The sequence below is a fragment of the Taudactylus pleione genome, unplaced genomic scaffold, assembly GCF_031769625.1.
Source record: "Taudactylus pleione unplaced genomic scaffold, aTauple2 ptg000004l, whole genome shotgun sequence".
NCBI lineage: Eukaryota > Metazoa > Chordata > Amphibia > Anura > Myobatrachidae > Taudactylus > Taudactylus pleione.
The window spans coordinates 133,523-148,638 of record NW_028284407.1 but is presented as its reverse complement, the minus strand read 5'-3'; the positions used below and the strand labels follow the sequence as shown (position 1 = coordinate 148,638).

Below are 15,116 nucleotides of genomic sequence, written 5' to 3'. Positions count from 1 at the left end.
GTCACAATCCTGGCGCCGGAATCCTGACAGGGAGTCAGAATCGGTGAGCATTAGGGTTAAGCTGCGGGTGGGGACTGGGAAGAGTTAGACTGCGGGAAAGGTCCGTTACAGGGGTAGGGTTAGATTACTTACCTGCATCCATTGTCGGGTTTACACTACCGAGATTCTGACCGCCATCATCATGTTCCCAAGCCATTAGGTGATGAGTGTAATTTAAAGCTGGGTTACTGCACCGTTCTGTTTCTTTATACTAGATACATATTTTACAGACTTAAGAGAACAAAGCCATGTACATTTTGTCTGTGCACAACTCCCAAAAATGTACTCAAACTTTGAATTATTTTTCTTACCTTCAAAAAATCCTCCATATATAGATTCCCCACCTCTTCCATTTCCTGAAAAAGCAAAAATAGAAATATAGAATACAAAATGTAGTTTTGCCATAAAACAGGACATCCCAAAACAGAAAAAGTAATGCATACCTTCACTAAAATCCCCTCCCTGGATCATAAAATCTTTCACCACTCTATGAAACAAGCAGTTTTTGTAATGCAGCGGCTTTTGTGTGCTTTTTCCAATGCCTTTTTCACCTAAGTGAGAAAACATAGGGCACATTAGCAAACATCAGCATTTGTCAACAATTTACACTGACCATACATTAGAAGAGGCATGTTCTCCTTTCCCGGGGCGGGGTGGTGGTAGATACCCTTTCGTGTCTGATGCAGAGGGAGTACTATGCTAGTCAGCGAAACATGAAATGGCTCTAAGAAGCCCATAAAAGTGGGTGCACACACATGCCTATGCAGATTTACACTATGCTTGCACTAATGACATCCTGCATCTAGGAAGGCAGGGAGGTGTAGGGAACAGGGCTGTGGAGTCAGCACGCTAAACCTTTGGACTACTCTATTTAACTACCGTATGACCCAGACTCCTTCATAAATGGCAAATTTATGCCTTATATGCTTTCTATTTAGACTGCAATTTGAACCTTAAGGTAATTAAATCTGTGCAACACATGATTTCATTAAGATTTAAATAGTAGTTTAGGTCATGACACAGTAGAATACATGTAAACTATGACAGTAGGATGATTATCTTTCAGTGTAGTGGGTGACGGTAGCAGCGTAGGGTAATTTTATAATGACATATTATATTATTTTGCCACACTCTTCTTTGGACTGAAATAGTCCTTAAAATGTTAAGGGGGAGATATAATACTCTAAAGAGGACAAGTGCAAGTGTTTACCATAGGAACTAATCAGATTCTGGCTATCAATTCTCTAGTAAAGTCTTTAAAATGATAGAATTAAGCTAACTGGTTGCCATGGGCAATACCTTCACTTGACCACTTTAGAACGTTTGATAAATCTCCCTCTAAGGGGGAAATTCAATTCAGAGCACTGTTGACAGCGCTTGGAAAAAGTTCTCAGATCTATTCAATTCAGCACGCCGTTAGGTCGACTATAGGATTTCTTCTTGCACCCTCCTCAGGGTAAGAGCAGTAATCCTACTAAAGTTCCCGGCTGCAAGGCAGTTTGCAAGCGTAGTGCGGTGCTTTCAGCCTCGCAGCCGACACTTTAGTCAGAGAATGACGGTAATCTCCACTAAACACCCAGGTTAATTCGAGAGAACCAGGATTCTCTAACTTAATTTGTTGTAGTCGGATTAAACTGCGAGCTGAGATGAATAGCTTCGGGACCAACTTCCCGGCTCTATTAACCTCACTCTGAATTGAATCGCTCCCCAAAGATAGGAATAATTTAACGCCAATAAAAAATGAACACAAAACAAGTAATACATCACTTACGTATTAGTTACTGTGGAGGCGTACACGTCAGTAGGATAATTAAATAAATGAAATACTGGATAATACAGGACAGTGAAATCATGTACTATCCAGCAACTAATGCACAATGTTGCTAATCCTCACCCTTACAAGGTATTTTGAAGACAAAAGGGGCCTGTGTGCACTGGGATTCCCTCCCCATATGTGCGCTGGCGGAACCCAGGGATGGCTGGGTCCCATGCAGGTGCCGCCCCCCCCCCCCCCCTCCTCCTCACATTCTAGCAATCTTCCCAGCTATGTATTTTGACATTTTATGCATACACAGAGGACAGGAAAGCCCTATGCGGTGCCATGTTTCTGAAAGCATAGGGTATTCAATTTGAGGCGTTAAGTCCGGATTCACGGTAATTTACCGCTGATGACGTCATTATCGCCTGTTTTACCCCGTATTCAATTTGAAAGACTTTCCACCTAGGCGTTAAGGCAATGCAATGTAATAGGCGGTAAAGTATCGCCTATGAATGGCAGGCGTTAAGAAGTGCAGAATTAGGGTTTTGGGGTGCAACATTTCGGGAACCACCGTGCAGCCTTCAGAGAGTCCCCCAACGGTAATCGGTGTCCAAAAAAAAATAAAAAAATTAAGGACACCCCAAAAATTGACTTTGAAACAGGGGGCAAAAAAAAAAAGTTGGGGTACAAACTTAAATAGCGAACTTGACTCTGGGGGGGGGGGACCCCAAGTATTTTTTTGATTGCAGGTGTTTGCGGCAGGGCTTGTTTTTCACGATTTTTTTAAGTCACTTTAGCAAATTTAAAATATGCTGAACCTCATTTTCAAGTACCCCAAATTTGATGGCCATAGTTGTTTTGCCCTAAAAAAACAAACAAAAAAACTTCTAAATGCTCTTCTGCATCACCTTATTCAAAGCCGCATTTATGCACCTGCCGCGGCTATTAGAAACCCCGACATCCTTCAGGAGTTAAAAATGGGGGTACCCTTTGTCCTCCCCTATGTCTACACTGCTTTAGGGGGGTCCCTAGAATATTTCCTGAAAATTCCCGTTTTGTTTAACCTGTAAAAAAACGGGGTAAAAATGTACAAAGGTCCCCCCCCAAAAGCCAAACCAGCCCCAGGCTTGCCAGCCAGTGGTGGTTTCTAAAAATATGGGGAACAAAAAGTGTAGGGTTCCACCGTATTTTAGAAACCAACCCAAAGCTGCAGGGACCACTTCTGGTTTAAATATAGGGGTGGTAAAAAAAAAACGTGGGGATACCCCTATATTTAAGACCAGCACCAGACCCAACCGACCGGGGTGTAATGCCACAGCCCGGAGACCCAATCACCGGGCTCCAGATCCAAAGCATTAGCACCCCAAATCGGTCAGCGCAAGCCGGTGACCCCCCTAAAGATGTGTAGACATGGGGGATCACTATGGGTACCCCCATTTTTAACTACTGAAGGAAGTCGGGGTTTCAAATAGCCATGGCAGGTGCATTTTTGCAGAATTTAAAAAAAAAAAAAAAAAAATGCGTTTTGGGACTTAAAAATGTGCTAGTACCCATTTTCATGTACCCCAAATTTGATGGGACCATTTTTAAAAATGAAAAAAATAAGCTAAATGCTCTTCTGCATCACTTCTTCAAAGTCGGGAAAAAAAAACAAAAAAATACCTGCCGCGGCCATTTAAAAACCCAACTTTCTTTTGCAGCCAAAAACGGGGGTACCCATAGTGATCCCCATGTCTGGACATTTTTAGGGGGGGTCCTAGGATTATTTCCCGAAAATTCCAGTTTTTTTTACCGCCGATCCAAGTATCGCCGGGTCCAGTTTTCGCCTTTCATATTGTATACAGGGATACGTGCGTGATACTTTAACGCCTGGAAAACAGGCGAAGTCAGCGTTAAGTCCGGGCCAAGTTCAGTTAACGTGGCTCGGCTCAAATTGAATACGGGCCATAATCGGAAAGAGGGCCTTTGCTTTGCGACATCATCTTTCTGAATACAAAGCTTGAAAGATTGCCATGCCGTTATGAGATTGAATAGGGCAAGGGGTAACTGCATAAATATTGGCGAATCTCTGGGTGCAGAGTGTGTGTTGCTCCCCTCCTAAACCAAAATGCGCCCATTATGGATATGCACTGACCTTGATGTACCAACATTACTTTAGCACTCCTCACCTATCCTTGGTCTGCACTATACAATCGATTACAGAAACATAACATAACGGAGAGATATACCTGGCTTTCCTAGTTTCCTGTACTATGACCATCTGTTACACTACCCACTTATCAAAAGAACCACTGTACTGTTCAGACAATTAAAGGAAAAGAAAATATGCACCGCTCTGAAATCGGAGGTTCATCCCAGTCTCCCTTATTGCAACACTATGGGGTCAATCCAATTATATGCGATGCGCACGCGGGTGCAAGTCGTTGCGGCCGCAATTGACGGCTGTCTGAACTCGCTCAAAATTGTGCGCAGCCCCGTAGGGTTGTGTACAAAATTGAGCGAGTTCAGCCTGAAAGAGGGTCACGACTGGTGCGGTGCCCACGTTTGAACGTCGTGGCAACAGCAAAATGCATCCGACTCGCACCCCTCATGGCTAATTGGATTGCCCCCCCATGTTTGTTCAATGCAGATCACATGAGGTTCACGCCGAGCAGCTTATGGAACTGAAGGAAACCATTTACACTCAATTGCCAGTATTTCTTCTCACTTCTGTGAATATTTCTACATTTATCATTTTAAATGTAGCAAAATAATATTTGCACTATGTGGACTTCTGCCACTGCTGAAAAAGTCGATTGGCTGGCTGGACAGTGCATAACAGCAGCATAATGGCAGATACAACATAAAATATTAAAAGGTCAAGCAAGTCATTAAAGGTGAAAAGTTAGAACCAAAAGGCTGCACATATACTGTCTGTACTGGACTGGACTGGCCACAAAGCAGGCCTGGCCAACCTGTGGCTGTCCAGCTGTTGTGAAACTACAAGTCCCAAGATGCCCTGCCACAGTTTTTCTATTAGGGAATGCCGAGACGTGTAGTTTCACAACAACTGGAGAGTCACAGGTTGGCCAGGCCTGGTTTATAGTTACTGTACAACACTGGAAAGAAAGCATGGGTATGTTATTGTTTTGCAACATTTTCAAGCATAAAATGATTAAATACACAACAGACAAATAACCAACCTGTACAGAGACCACGGAAATTCTCACAAGTTTTTGGACAAACATCTGTAAAAAGTTCAAAGACAACTCTTCCAGCTAGAAGAAAAGATATAGAAACATTGCCATTTTGTCAACTCAACCTATTTAAACTAAGTCAACTCATTGACCAAGAATTTAATTAAAAGTCAAAAGCATGTTCATAAGAAAATAAGAACTTTATCATTAATATGAAATAAATGGTTTACATGATGAGTAAAGGGAGGGGGGAATAAGAATAAAGAAAGCACCAGTCATAGATGGCAATACGATACAATCAAGTTGCTTTAATAAACTGGATAAATGGAGTATGAATGCTACCTGATTTTCTCCAACACAGACTTACCTGGGACATTGTTAATCGTTATGTCAAAAAAACAACGTGGACGCTGGACTTTCACCCCCATGATTTCCTCTGTAAGAAACAGAATATATATTTAGAGGGAAACTACTGCAGCAGCCCAGTTATCTATTTTACATGTCACTAATGTCATCGTAGGTAAAAATTATTGATACCCATATTTTCTTATATTAAAAGGGGAAGTCAATTCAAATTTACAAGGATAAAATGGGCTTAACATAAGATGTATTTCCTTTAAATATTTTGGGGTGAACGGAACAGTGACAGAGAAGATGGGGATTAAACCCCACACAGTGAGGGAACCTCACAAAGTTCCACTCAAATCCCTGTTTACCAATAGCTAGGAGAGGACAGATTATCAGCTTCCTAACTTGGGCATTGGGATAGCGGTACCAAGAAGTTTTTGCTGGAATGTATCGAAAGAGAATAAGAGGATTTATGCCAAAATAGATGACACTGCGCTGAGTGTCAACACGAAATGTAATTAACCCTGTTAATATATACAAATATTATACAATATAAAAATCCACTTATTACATAAAGACATACGCAATCAAAGACACTATATAAATTACCACTATATAAATATCCAACCCAGTATTCTCGCGGAGCAAAAAAAAAAAAGTGGGGACCTGAAAATGGGTGTAAGCATATTTTTAAGTGGAGAAAGTGAACTTGTATAAATCGTGAAAAATCCACCTTCCGCAAGCACCTGCAATCCAAAAAACACCTGGGGCATATTTGGGGACCCCCCTGGAGTCTATTTCGCTAGTTTAAAAGTTAGTCCCCCAACTCTTTTTTCGCCCACAAAATGAAAGTACCTTTTTTGAGGTGTCCTGCGGTATTTTTTTTAACACCGAATACCATTAGGGGCCTGTCTAAGGGGTGCACGGTGGTTTTTAGAAGTCTGCACCCCAATTCTGCACTTGCTCTCACCACTTATTCAATAGGGATACTTTTTCGCTGGGTTTGAACATCTGACTCTCCGCACCCACGAAAAGTCATCCAAATTGAATACGGGGAATAAGTGAGAATAGCGAAAATGACGTCATTAGCGATAAAGTATCACCGATAACGGGTTTTCGCTCCAAATTGAATACGGACCACAGGAGGTGAGGAGATGGATTATGTGCACTGAGCCCTGCTTAATATAAATATAGAAATGTGATGTGGTACATCCATTAAATTAAATAGCAGACATATCAGTGTGGTCAGGGTTTGCCCTGGTTGCCTAGAATTATGGCTAGCACTGCTGTAACTTCTGCAACGCTGAGGAGTAATTGTTGCAGTGTCTTTGTAAGGAGCTCAATGACCAAGAGCAGAAGTGTCTGAGGCAGGGGTTGGCGATAAGCGTCCCTCCAGCTACTGTTAACTACACATACCAGCATGCCCTGAAACAGTTTTAGCATGGCCAATTAACAAAACTGTGACAGAGCATGATGGGATGTGTAGTTTTCCAACAGCTGGAGGACCGCTTATTGTCCACCCCTGGTCTAAGGTGATGGTAACATGAACTTCATCGGTGAATAGATCAGCAGCATTGGGAAACAGTGGGTGAAAGCAGATACTCCTGGAATTTGTTATCTGTGCTTCAGCTCAAAGTGCTTAAAGGCAAACAACTGCAAATCTATGGCACATAAAAACAAAGCAGTCCAAAGAGCTCCACGGAGCAGGAAATTATTCAGATTGCATTACATAAAGCACTCATCACACCTGGCAAGTGAGCAGACTATGGACTATAGCCATGGCCAAAAGTTTTGAGAATGACAAGTATTGGTTTTCAAAAAGTCTGCTGCTTCAGTTTTTATGATGGCAATTTGCATATACTCCAGAATGTCATGAAGAGTGATCAGATGAATTGCAAAGTCCCTTTTTGCCATGACAATGAACTTAGGCCCTCATTCAGAGCCGCTCGCTATTTGTCTGAACGAGCGAGCAAAACATGCGAACGTTAATTTGAAAAATACGCCCCCTGGCCGCTCGCACCATACGTCATGTCCGCTATTAGATTAATCGAGTACATCGACCAGCGTATGAACTGCTCGCTATTCTTGTGGTTGGTTTTTTCAACCACTATTTAGCGAGCAGTTCTGAGTTAAAAAAAACCAAATGACGTGGTCAATGACGCTGCTGGATTAATTATGCACTCCCTTAAAACGCCCGTTTTGACCTTTAAGCACGCCTGCGAACGGTTTTCCACTCCCCGTTTTCAAGCACCTTCCCCTGTTACCACCCACAAACGCCTCATTCTGTCACTCAAATTAGCAGGCATTCGCTATTTTGCGAGCACATGAATTTCGACCGCACTGACTGGTTCGCGCATGCGTATAACGCTCCGTACGTATGCGCAGTTGGGCAAACATCGCTCGGAGCGAACGAGCTGCCACTTACGAGTGGCTCTGAATCAGGCCCTTAATCCCAAAAACATTTCCACTGCATTTCAGCCCTGCCACAAAACGACCAGCTGACGACATGTCAGTGATTCTCTCATTAACACAGGTGAGAGTGTTGACGAGGATAAGGCTGAAGATCACTCTCATGCTGATTAAGTAAAGGCCCCCAATACATCAGCAATCTGAAAACCACAATTGAACAGTTTGAAGATTTGTTGCCTGATGTAAGGATATCCTAATTTAGCAATCTGTGCCTATACATTACAGATCTTTTTCAGTGATTTGCAGATCATTTTCAGCAAACACAGATCTGGCAATCTTGAAAGGCTCATCATTTTACTAGTAAAAGTCTGCAAATCTGCTGATCATCTGCATACACTAGCAATCTATAGCCCCAATCGATCTGTGAAATCCAACATGTTGGGACAATCTGATTTAACAATTCCAATCACTTTTTGGTTGCAATCTGTGAAGCCCATACATTGCAGATTTTTCTATACAATCATCTGCAAGTTGCAGAATTGCCACAATCAATTGCTGATGTATGGGGGCCTTTAGACTGGGTACACACCTAAAGATTTTCTGTCCAACCATCCAACTAGTTAATTGGTTGAAATGAAAATCTGGTAACATATGGGAGTAAATGATGATCTGCAATTTGCTTCTAAATGCAAGAAAACAGATGAAAATGGTCGTCAGACAAGTCTGTTAAATGTTTGATCCAAACAATTTGTTCAAACAAGTTTTTGTCCATTTTCCAGCGTTTGGGAGCAAATTGTTGATTGTCATTTGCTTTCATACCTTACCAGATTTTCATTCCAACCAATCAACTAGTTGGATGGTTGGACAGAAAGTCTTTTGGTGTGCACCCAGCCTTAAGGTGCATACACACGTAACGATTTTTTGAACGATTTGTCGTTAACGACATTGTTATCGTTAAAAAAAATATCATTCAGTTTCTGAGTTATAATGATAAACGATAATCGTTCAAGTGTGCTCTCATTTGTAGCTATCATTCATCGTCCATTTCAGACTGTCCAACATAACGATTTTCATTAAGGGAAGGAACATTTTTCGTCCATCGTTGTAAAAATCGTTCATTACACTTCAAAAAATCGTTCACTTTTTCAAGGGAAAATCTGACAGAAAATCATTGGTTACAAAATCGTTACGAGTGTATGCACCTTAAGAATAACAGACTGGAAGCCTTAAAAGAAGGGTGGAGCTTGAAATCATTGTTCTTCCTCTGTTAACCATGGTTACCTGCAAGGAAACACGTGCAGTCATCATTGCTTTGCACAAAGAGCTTCACAAGCAAGGATATTGCTGCTAGTAAGATTGCATCTAAATCAACCATTTATCGGATCATCAAGAACTTCAAGGAGAGAGGTTCAATAGTTGTGAAGAATGCTTCAGGGCGCCCAAGAAAATCAAGCAAGCACCAGGGCAGTCTCCTAAAGTTGATTCAGCTGTGGGATCAGGGCACCACCAGTGCAGAGCTTGCTCAGGAATGGCAGCAGGCAGGTGTGAGTGCATCTTCACGCACAATGAGGCAAAGACTTTGGAGGATTGACACACACAAAGTAGGATACACCTGGCTCAAGTCTTATTTAAAATTGCTATTTTGGATCAGGAAAAATAAATGCTGAACCTGCAGCTCTCTATATGGGAGGTCTATTCACAACCTCCAAAATTCACATGACAAAAAAAAAGAAGAAAAGAGCACTGGAAACCGCAATTCTTAATATAGATTTGTTATTAACTTCCTATAAATACGCATAAAAATATATATATTCTTTACAACATATATTGCCTAGTGCCAGCCAGCAATGACTTTATTCTTCAAATGCTAATATTACTCCCATTAAAACTGTATAAACCACATGTAAAAGCAATACTTGTATATGGAACTCTATAGAATCCCCATTGTTTAACCACTTTAACCTAAAAACATACATAGAATCTATTAGCAGCTCCTTTGGATCAATGTACAGTTTTTTTTCACATAGGAAATGTGTTTCCTTGATGCAACAGGTAAGGAGAGAATTGCCTAATGGTGTGTACACACTGGGCGATTACAGTGGACGACAGAACGATAACGATATCGTTAAGTCGTCCACTTTATCGTCCATTTTTAACACAAACGATGAACGATAACGACGAAACGCGTTCCCGCGGGTCGTTCGTCATCATCGTTCATCGGGTTAACATGCAGGCCAACCTGACGATGTAGTCAGGTTGCTGCATGTTATGGAATGGGGGAGAGAGCCCGGCGCTGAACGATATTGTTAATGATATCGTTAAGCGGGTGTGCTCAATGTCATGAACGACATTGAGCACACCCTGCCGGGGACACACTAGACTATATCGCTCAGGGAGCATATCGTCTAGCGTGTACGCACCATTAGTATCCAACTGTGAGAATAGTTTTGTAACTAGTTGATATTTTATAACCTTGCAAGTGAATTGATACAGTTTCTCATCCACTGTTAGATAAAATTTCAACATCACAATAATTGTTTTTGGTATCCGCAGTCTGTGTGTTATGTTTGCATCCCTTAGAAACGAGCGACAAGAACCATAAAGACAACAGTGGGTGAGTCTCCTGGAAGATTACCCGAAACTGCGGGCTCAACATTCTGGTAAAGAGTTGCAATTTTTACCTTTTTATATAACCACATGGCTATGATGGATAATGATATATACTGCAGAGACTTTAAAGAAAAAATATCCTTGGTAAAATCACAGCCAATTTGCCATTTTATAAATACTCAGAGACTGTTTATTTCTCATATATAAAAAAACTGGATCTTCCAGGCTGTTATAAATAATTGGATAACTACCTACTTCTGACCTTGATACAGAAATACAATATTTAAATAAACAGACTGTTTGGTGACGAACAATGCCTTTTCCAGCATGATGGAGCACCTTGCCATAAGGTAAAAGTGATAACTAAGTGGCTTGGGGAACAAAACATCTAAATTTTGGGTGAATGGCCAGGAAACTCCCCAAACCTTAATTCCATTGAGAACTTGTGGCCAATCCTCAAGAGGCAGGTGGACAAACAAAAACCCACAAATACTGACAAACTCCAAGCATTGATTAGGTAAGAATGGGCGGCCATCAGTCAGTATGTGGCCCAGAAGTTGATTGACAGCATGCCAGGTTGAATTGCAGAGGTCTTGAAAAAGAAGGGTCAACACTGTAAATATTGACTCTTTGCATAAACGTCATGAAATTGTCAATAAAAGCCTTTTACACTTCTGAAATTCTTGTAATTTTACTTCAGTATACCATAGTAACATCTGACAAAAAGGTCTAAAAACACTGAAGCTGCAAACTTTGTGAAAACCAATACTTGTGTCATTCTTAAAACCTTTGGCCATGGCTATACAGAGAATAGAGGTGGCAGAGATGGTCAGATGAATCATCGTTCACCAAGTTTACAATCCTTAGTCTATAACTACGAATGCTCATTTCTAACAGTGAGCGATGGGTTATGATTGTTCTTTAATGGTCTATGGTACATTTTTCCAGCCTGTTTGGGTGCATTAATTTCCTTACAAAACAAGGTAAAAGCTACTTCATTGTGCTGAGCGATCATCTCCACTTCATTTTCCAGACACATGTTTTTTAGAATGACACAGTATCTTACCTGCAATGGCGCTACATCCATCCTGAGTAATTACAGACATGGGGAGGACTCAATGTTACAGCACATACAGATTGTGCTGGCATTGTTTATGGTGACTTAAAGCATTAAGTAACTTTATTTTGGTGGTTTCCTATTTTTTGTCTACACCTCCTCTATATATTTCCACAAGTACGTATAAATGATAACTTTGAGACTTTAAGGATTAGAGACATCCATTAACATATGGGGCAATTCAATTCAGTGCAATGCTGAAAATCCCCGGTAAAGAGTTCCCGAAGTCTATTGACTGCGCTGTTAAGTCCAACTAGAACAACTGAAGTCGGAGAATGTTAGTTACCGCGCCTTAAGCTGGTGCTTGGTCACGTAACCGGCATTCTCCGACTAAAGTGCCACCCAAGAGGCTGTTAATGCAGTATCGCGGCCGGCACTTAAGTCTGGTTTCTGCTCGCCCCTCAGTAGGGTGTGAGAAGTAATCCTGTAGTCTGACTTAACAGCACGGTCAATTAAAAAGCTCTGGGGAAGCCTTTCCGGGGCTATTAAGCATCACGCTTAATTGAATCGCCCACACAGGTCTTCTGGATGTTTATATTAAATAATAATAAAAAAAAAAAAAAAAAACACAGTTCCCACACTGGCAGATATATTGGCCGATTGATCCAGCAATGTATCGTGTAAAGTCGGCCAGTATATACCAGAGATACGTCTGTGAACGTCATTCACAGACATATCTTGTCGGCTGTGCTGCACATCCGATGGCAGATATATCTGTCTATCATGCTGTGAGTACGGACAGTCAGATGGCTGCCGGTACACTTGCAGCAGACACCGCGGAGAGCAACCCCCGGCCAGATAACAGTTGTTCAGTGTATGACACTGAACACCCTCAAGATGAAAATGCCATTTACCCTTTGTCTCAAAAGATACCCATATTTTGCAATCAATGGGCTTGATTAAATTCAACGCAAATTGAATAGCGCCGGGGAGCGAGCTCCCGGAGCTATTCAAATCAGCACGCTGCTAACCCCGACTAAGGAATTCTTCTCGCATCCCTCCTGGGGTGTAAGCAGAAATCCGACAAAACTCCTGGCACGACCCTGTTTTCTGCCCTTAGCGGCGCAGAAACAGCATCGTGCTGGGCAGTTTAGTCGGAAAATGCCAGTTCCCCCCAATGAAATAGAAAATGCTGTCACAGAAACACAAGACTATGCAGTAAGAAATCTCAGGATAAATCGGAACGATCCTGGCATTCAGACTATAGCAAAAAATATATTCGGGGGAGTCCCACGTGTGCAAGAGAATTGGTCCCTCTATTTGTAACACTATTGTGGACAACCAACAAGTATAATTAGGCAAAACACCCAACATTTACAGGCTGGCACAGAACCATTTGTGTATACATAGAAGCTTGCCAAGGCACTCAATTTTGTTAGACACACAAATGCCCCGCAGTATCACTAAGCAAATGCAAAACGGATCTGAGCCACCATATCTATATAAAGCTGGGTGTACACCTTTCCGAGCTGATGAGGTTATACGCTCCCTATCACCCGAGCAGTGCCCCCCCCCCCCCCAATCCTGACCGTTGCAGGAGCGTAATAAGCAATAACACTCCTGCAAGAGTACTGCGCACACACCTATACAATAGTCAGCTAAATCACCCAATGTCGACCAGTTTTCTTTTGTCAAAACATGATTGAAGGTACGTACACACACTTGCGATAATGATAGAATGGGTCGACAATTCTAAAAGAGTGTACCCAGCTTTATGGGCTGTTTCATATTTCTCGGCCAAACCTCCCGATCCTATAGAAGCCCATACACACTGAACTATATCTAGCAGTGTGTACTGGCTGCAGGCAACTTACAGCTAATCGGGAGCGTTTAGGAGTGGGCAAATTAGCAGCCCTCCAGCTGTTGTAAAACTAAACACCCCAGGATGCCCTGCCACACTTTTGCTACTTGGCCATGCTAAAACTGTTGCAATGCATGCTGGGATTTGTAGTTCATCAACAGCACGAGGGCCGCTTATTGCCCACCCCACTTTATCCCGATCAGCCAGGGATCGAAAAGGTATGTACCAAATACTGAGTGTACAAGACGTAAAGGAGGACAGAGCCCCGGTGGGGCAGTGACGCTTATGCCCCTGAGCTGGGACTGGGAGCCAGGCTGTGCAGCGAGGGGAGCGCAAAGCATGCTGGCATATGTAGTTGCCAGAGGCTACAGGCTGCCTAACACCGCAGTACCGCCCGCAGGCGCCGCTCAGTATGCACACCCGGCGAGCTGACCCTTCCAGGGTGAGTGGGAGGCCCGGCTGCTAGCTCACCTCAGCCCAGACGGTGCACACCACGGGGAGCCGCACGGTCAGCTCTCACTCACTCACTGCAGCGTGACCCAGCGAGCAAGAAAGGCAGCGCTGGAGGAGAATTGCGGGAAGCCACCGGACACCATCCGTACTACGGGCCCAGTCTCCCAGTTAGCCACAGAGCGCGGAGACCACGCAGGCATGAGCTGACGAGCGCCGAATTCCAGTTCCCATCTACGAAGCAGGCGGCCGCTCAGAGATAAGGTCACATGACCAGGCACGCATAAATGTCAGAAGCCCGATCGATGATTCGGCAATCGTCTTGTGATGATTGTGAGACCTGAACGGTAGCCGCACATGCCCACGTGAAAGCCTGATGAGTATGAATGATGATTATCGCCCAGTTGTATAGATCACCTCGGAGACGTGAATGAATGTGGGGATCTGTATTTATGCAGGGAAGGAGTCATTTGGGTTTAGGCGTTAGAAACGTGGTGTTGTACTTTTCGCATGCTGGACTTTTTGCCGTCATCGCCGTTTTTCCATGCGGAAAAGTATTGCGCGCACGTCCCCACTTAACCGCGTATTCAATTAGAAAACGGTGAAAAACTGCACCTTGCGAAATGCAAACCTGCAAAAAGTGCTGTCAGATTTGGGGAAATCAGCCTGACACCCCCCAAAAGATACACTATCATTGGGGATCATTGTAGATGCCCCCGAATAGCCCTGCTGAAGCTATTTGGAGTACTTAAATGCTCTCATTAGCTGCTAAATAGTGGTGAAGAATAGCATTTGGGGTACATGAAAATGGGTGCACACATGGTTAAAAATCGCAAAAGTGAGATTTTAAAAAAACTTGAAAAACACTTTCAGCAACCACCTGCAAAAAAAAAAACAACCTCCTCCATACTTGCAGACCCCCCTAATGTCTATTTTACTAGTTTTTAAGTTTGTACCCTAACTTTGTACTTTTTCGCTCCCCTTTTCAAAGTAATTTTTTGGGGTGTTCTTTAATTATTTTTAGGATTATTTTGACGCAGTTGACCTTTCGTCGACCTGTCCCAAGAGTGCAGGATGGTTTCATCACCTTTGCACCTTAAAACCGCAATTCTGCACCTTTTTCTGGTTTCATAGGCAAATGTTTTTCGCCTATACCAATACATTGAGTTTCCGCACCGGCGAAAAGTCGCCACAATTGAATACGGGGATAAATTTTCGCCTGGCGAAATGACGTCACTGGCAAAACTTTTTCGCCGAAAACGGCTTTTCGCACCTAATTGAATATGCCCCTCTGTGTGTATACAACACATGGATTTCATGCTTAGGGGGTCATTATTATCATAATTTCTTTATTAAGCTCCATACAGGTGGAAAAACTGACAAAATACATAAGCACAGACTAATACA

At 42.6% G+C, this 15,116-nt stretch overlaps 1 protein-coding gene across 1 annotated transcript in view; it reads right to left on the bottom strand.

The window, feature by feature from the left end:
• Window positions 1-13,953, bottom strand: part of PPIG (peptidylprolyl isomerase G) — a 49,660-nt gene extending 35,707 nt beyond the window's left edge. Inside the window, exons 1-5 of the mRNA XM_088468979.1 lie at window positions 13,731-13,953; window positions 5,342-5,410; window positions 4,981-5,055; window positions 483-590; window positions 351-395 (exon numbers count right to left, since the gene is read on the bottom strand). Of these exons, the coding sequence (XP_088325105.1) occupies window positions 351-395; window positions 483-590; window positions 4,981-5,055; window positions 5,342-5,402 (289 nt within the window). The 5' untranslated portion in view covers window positions 5,403-5,410; window positions 13,731-13,953. The remainder of the gene's footprint in view (window positions 1-350; window positions 396-482; window positions 591-4,980; window positions 5,056-5,341; window positions 5,411-13,730) is intronic.
• Between the last annotated feature and the right edge of the window lie 1,163 nt (window positions 13,954-15,116).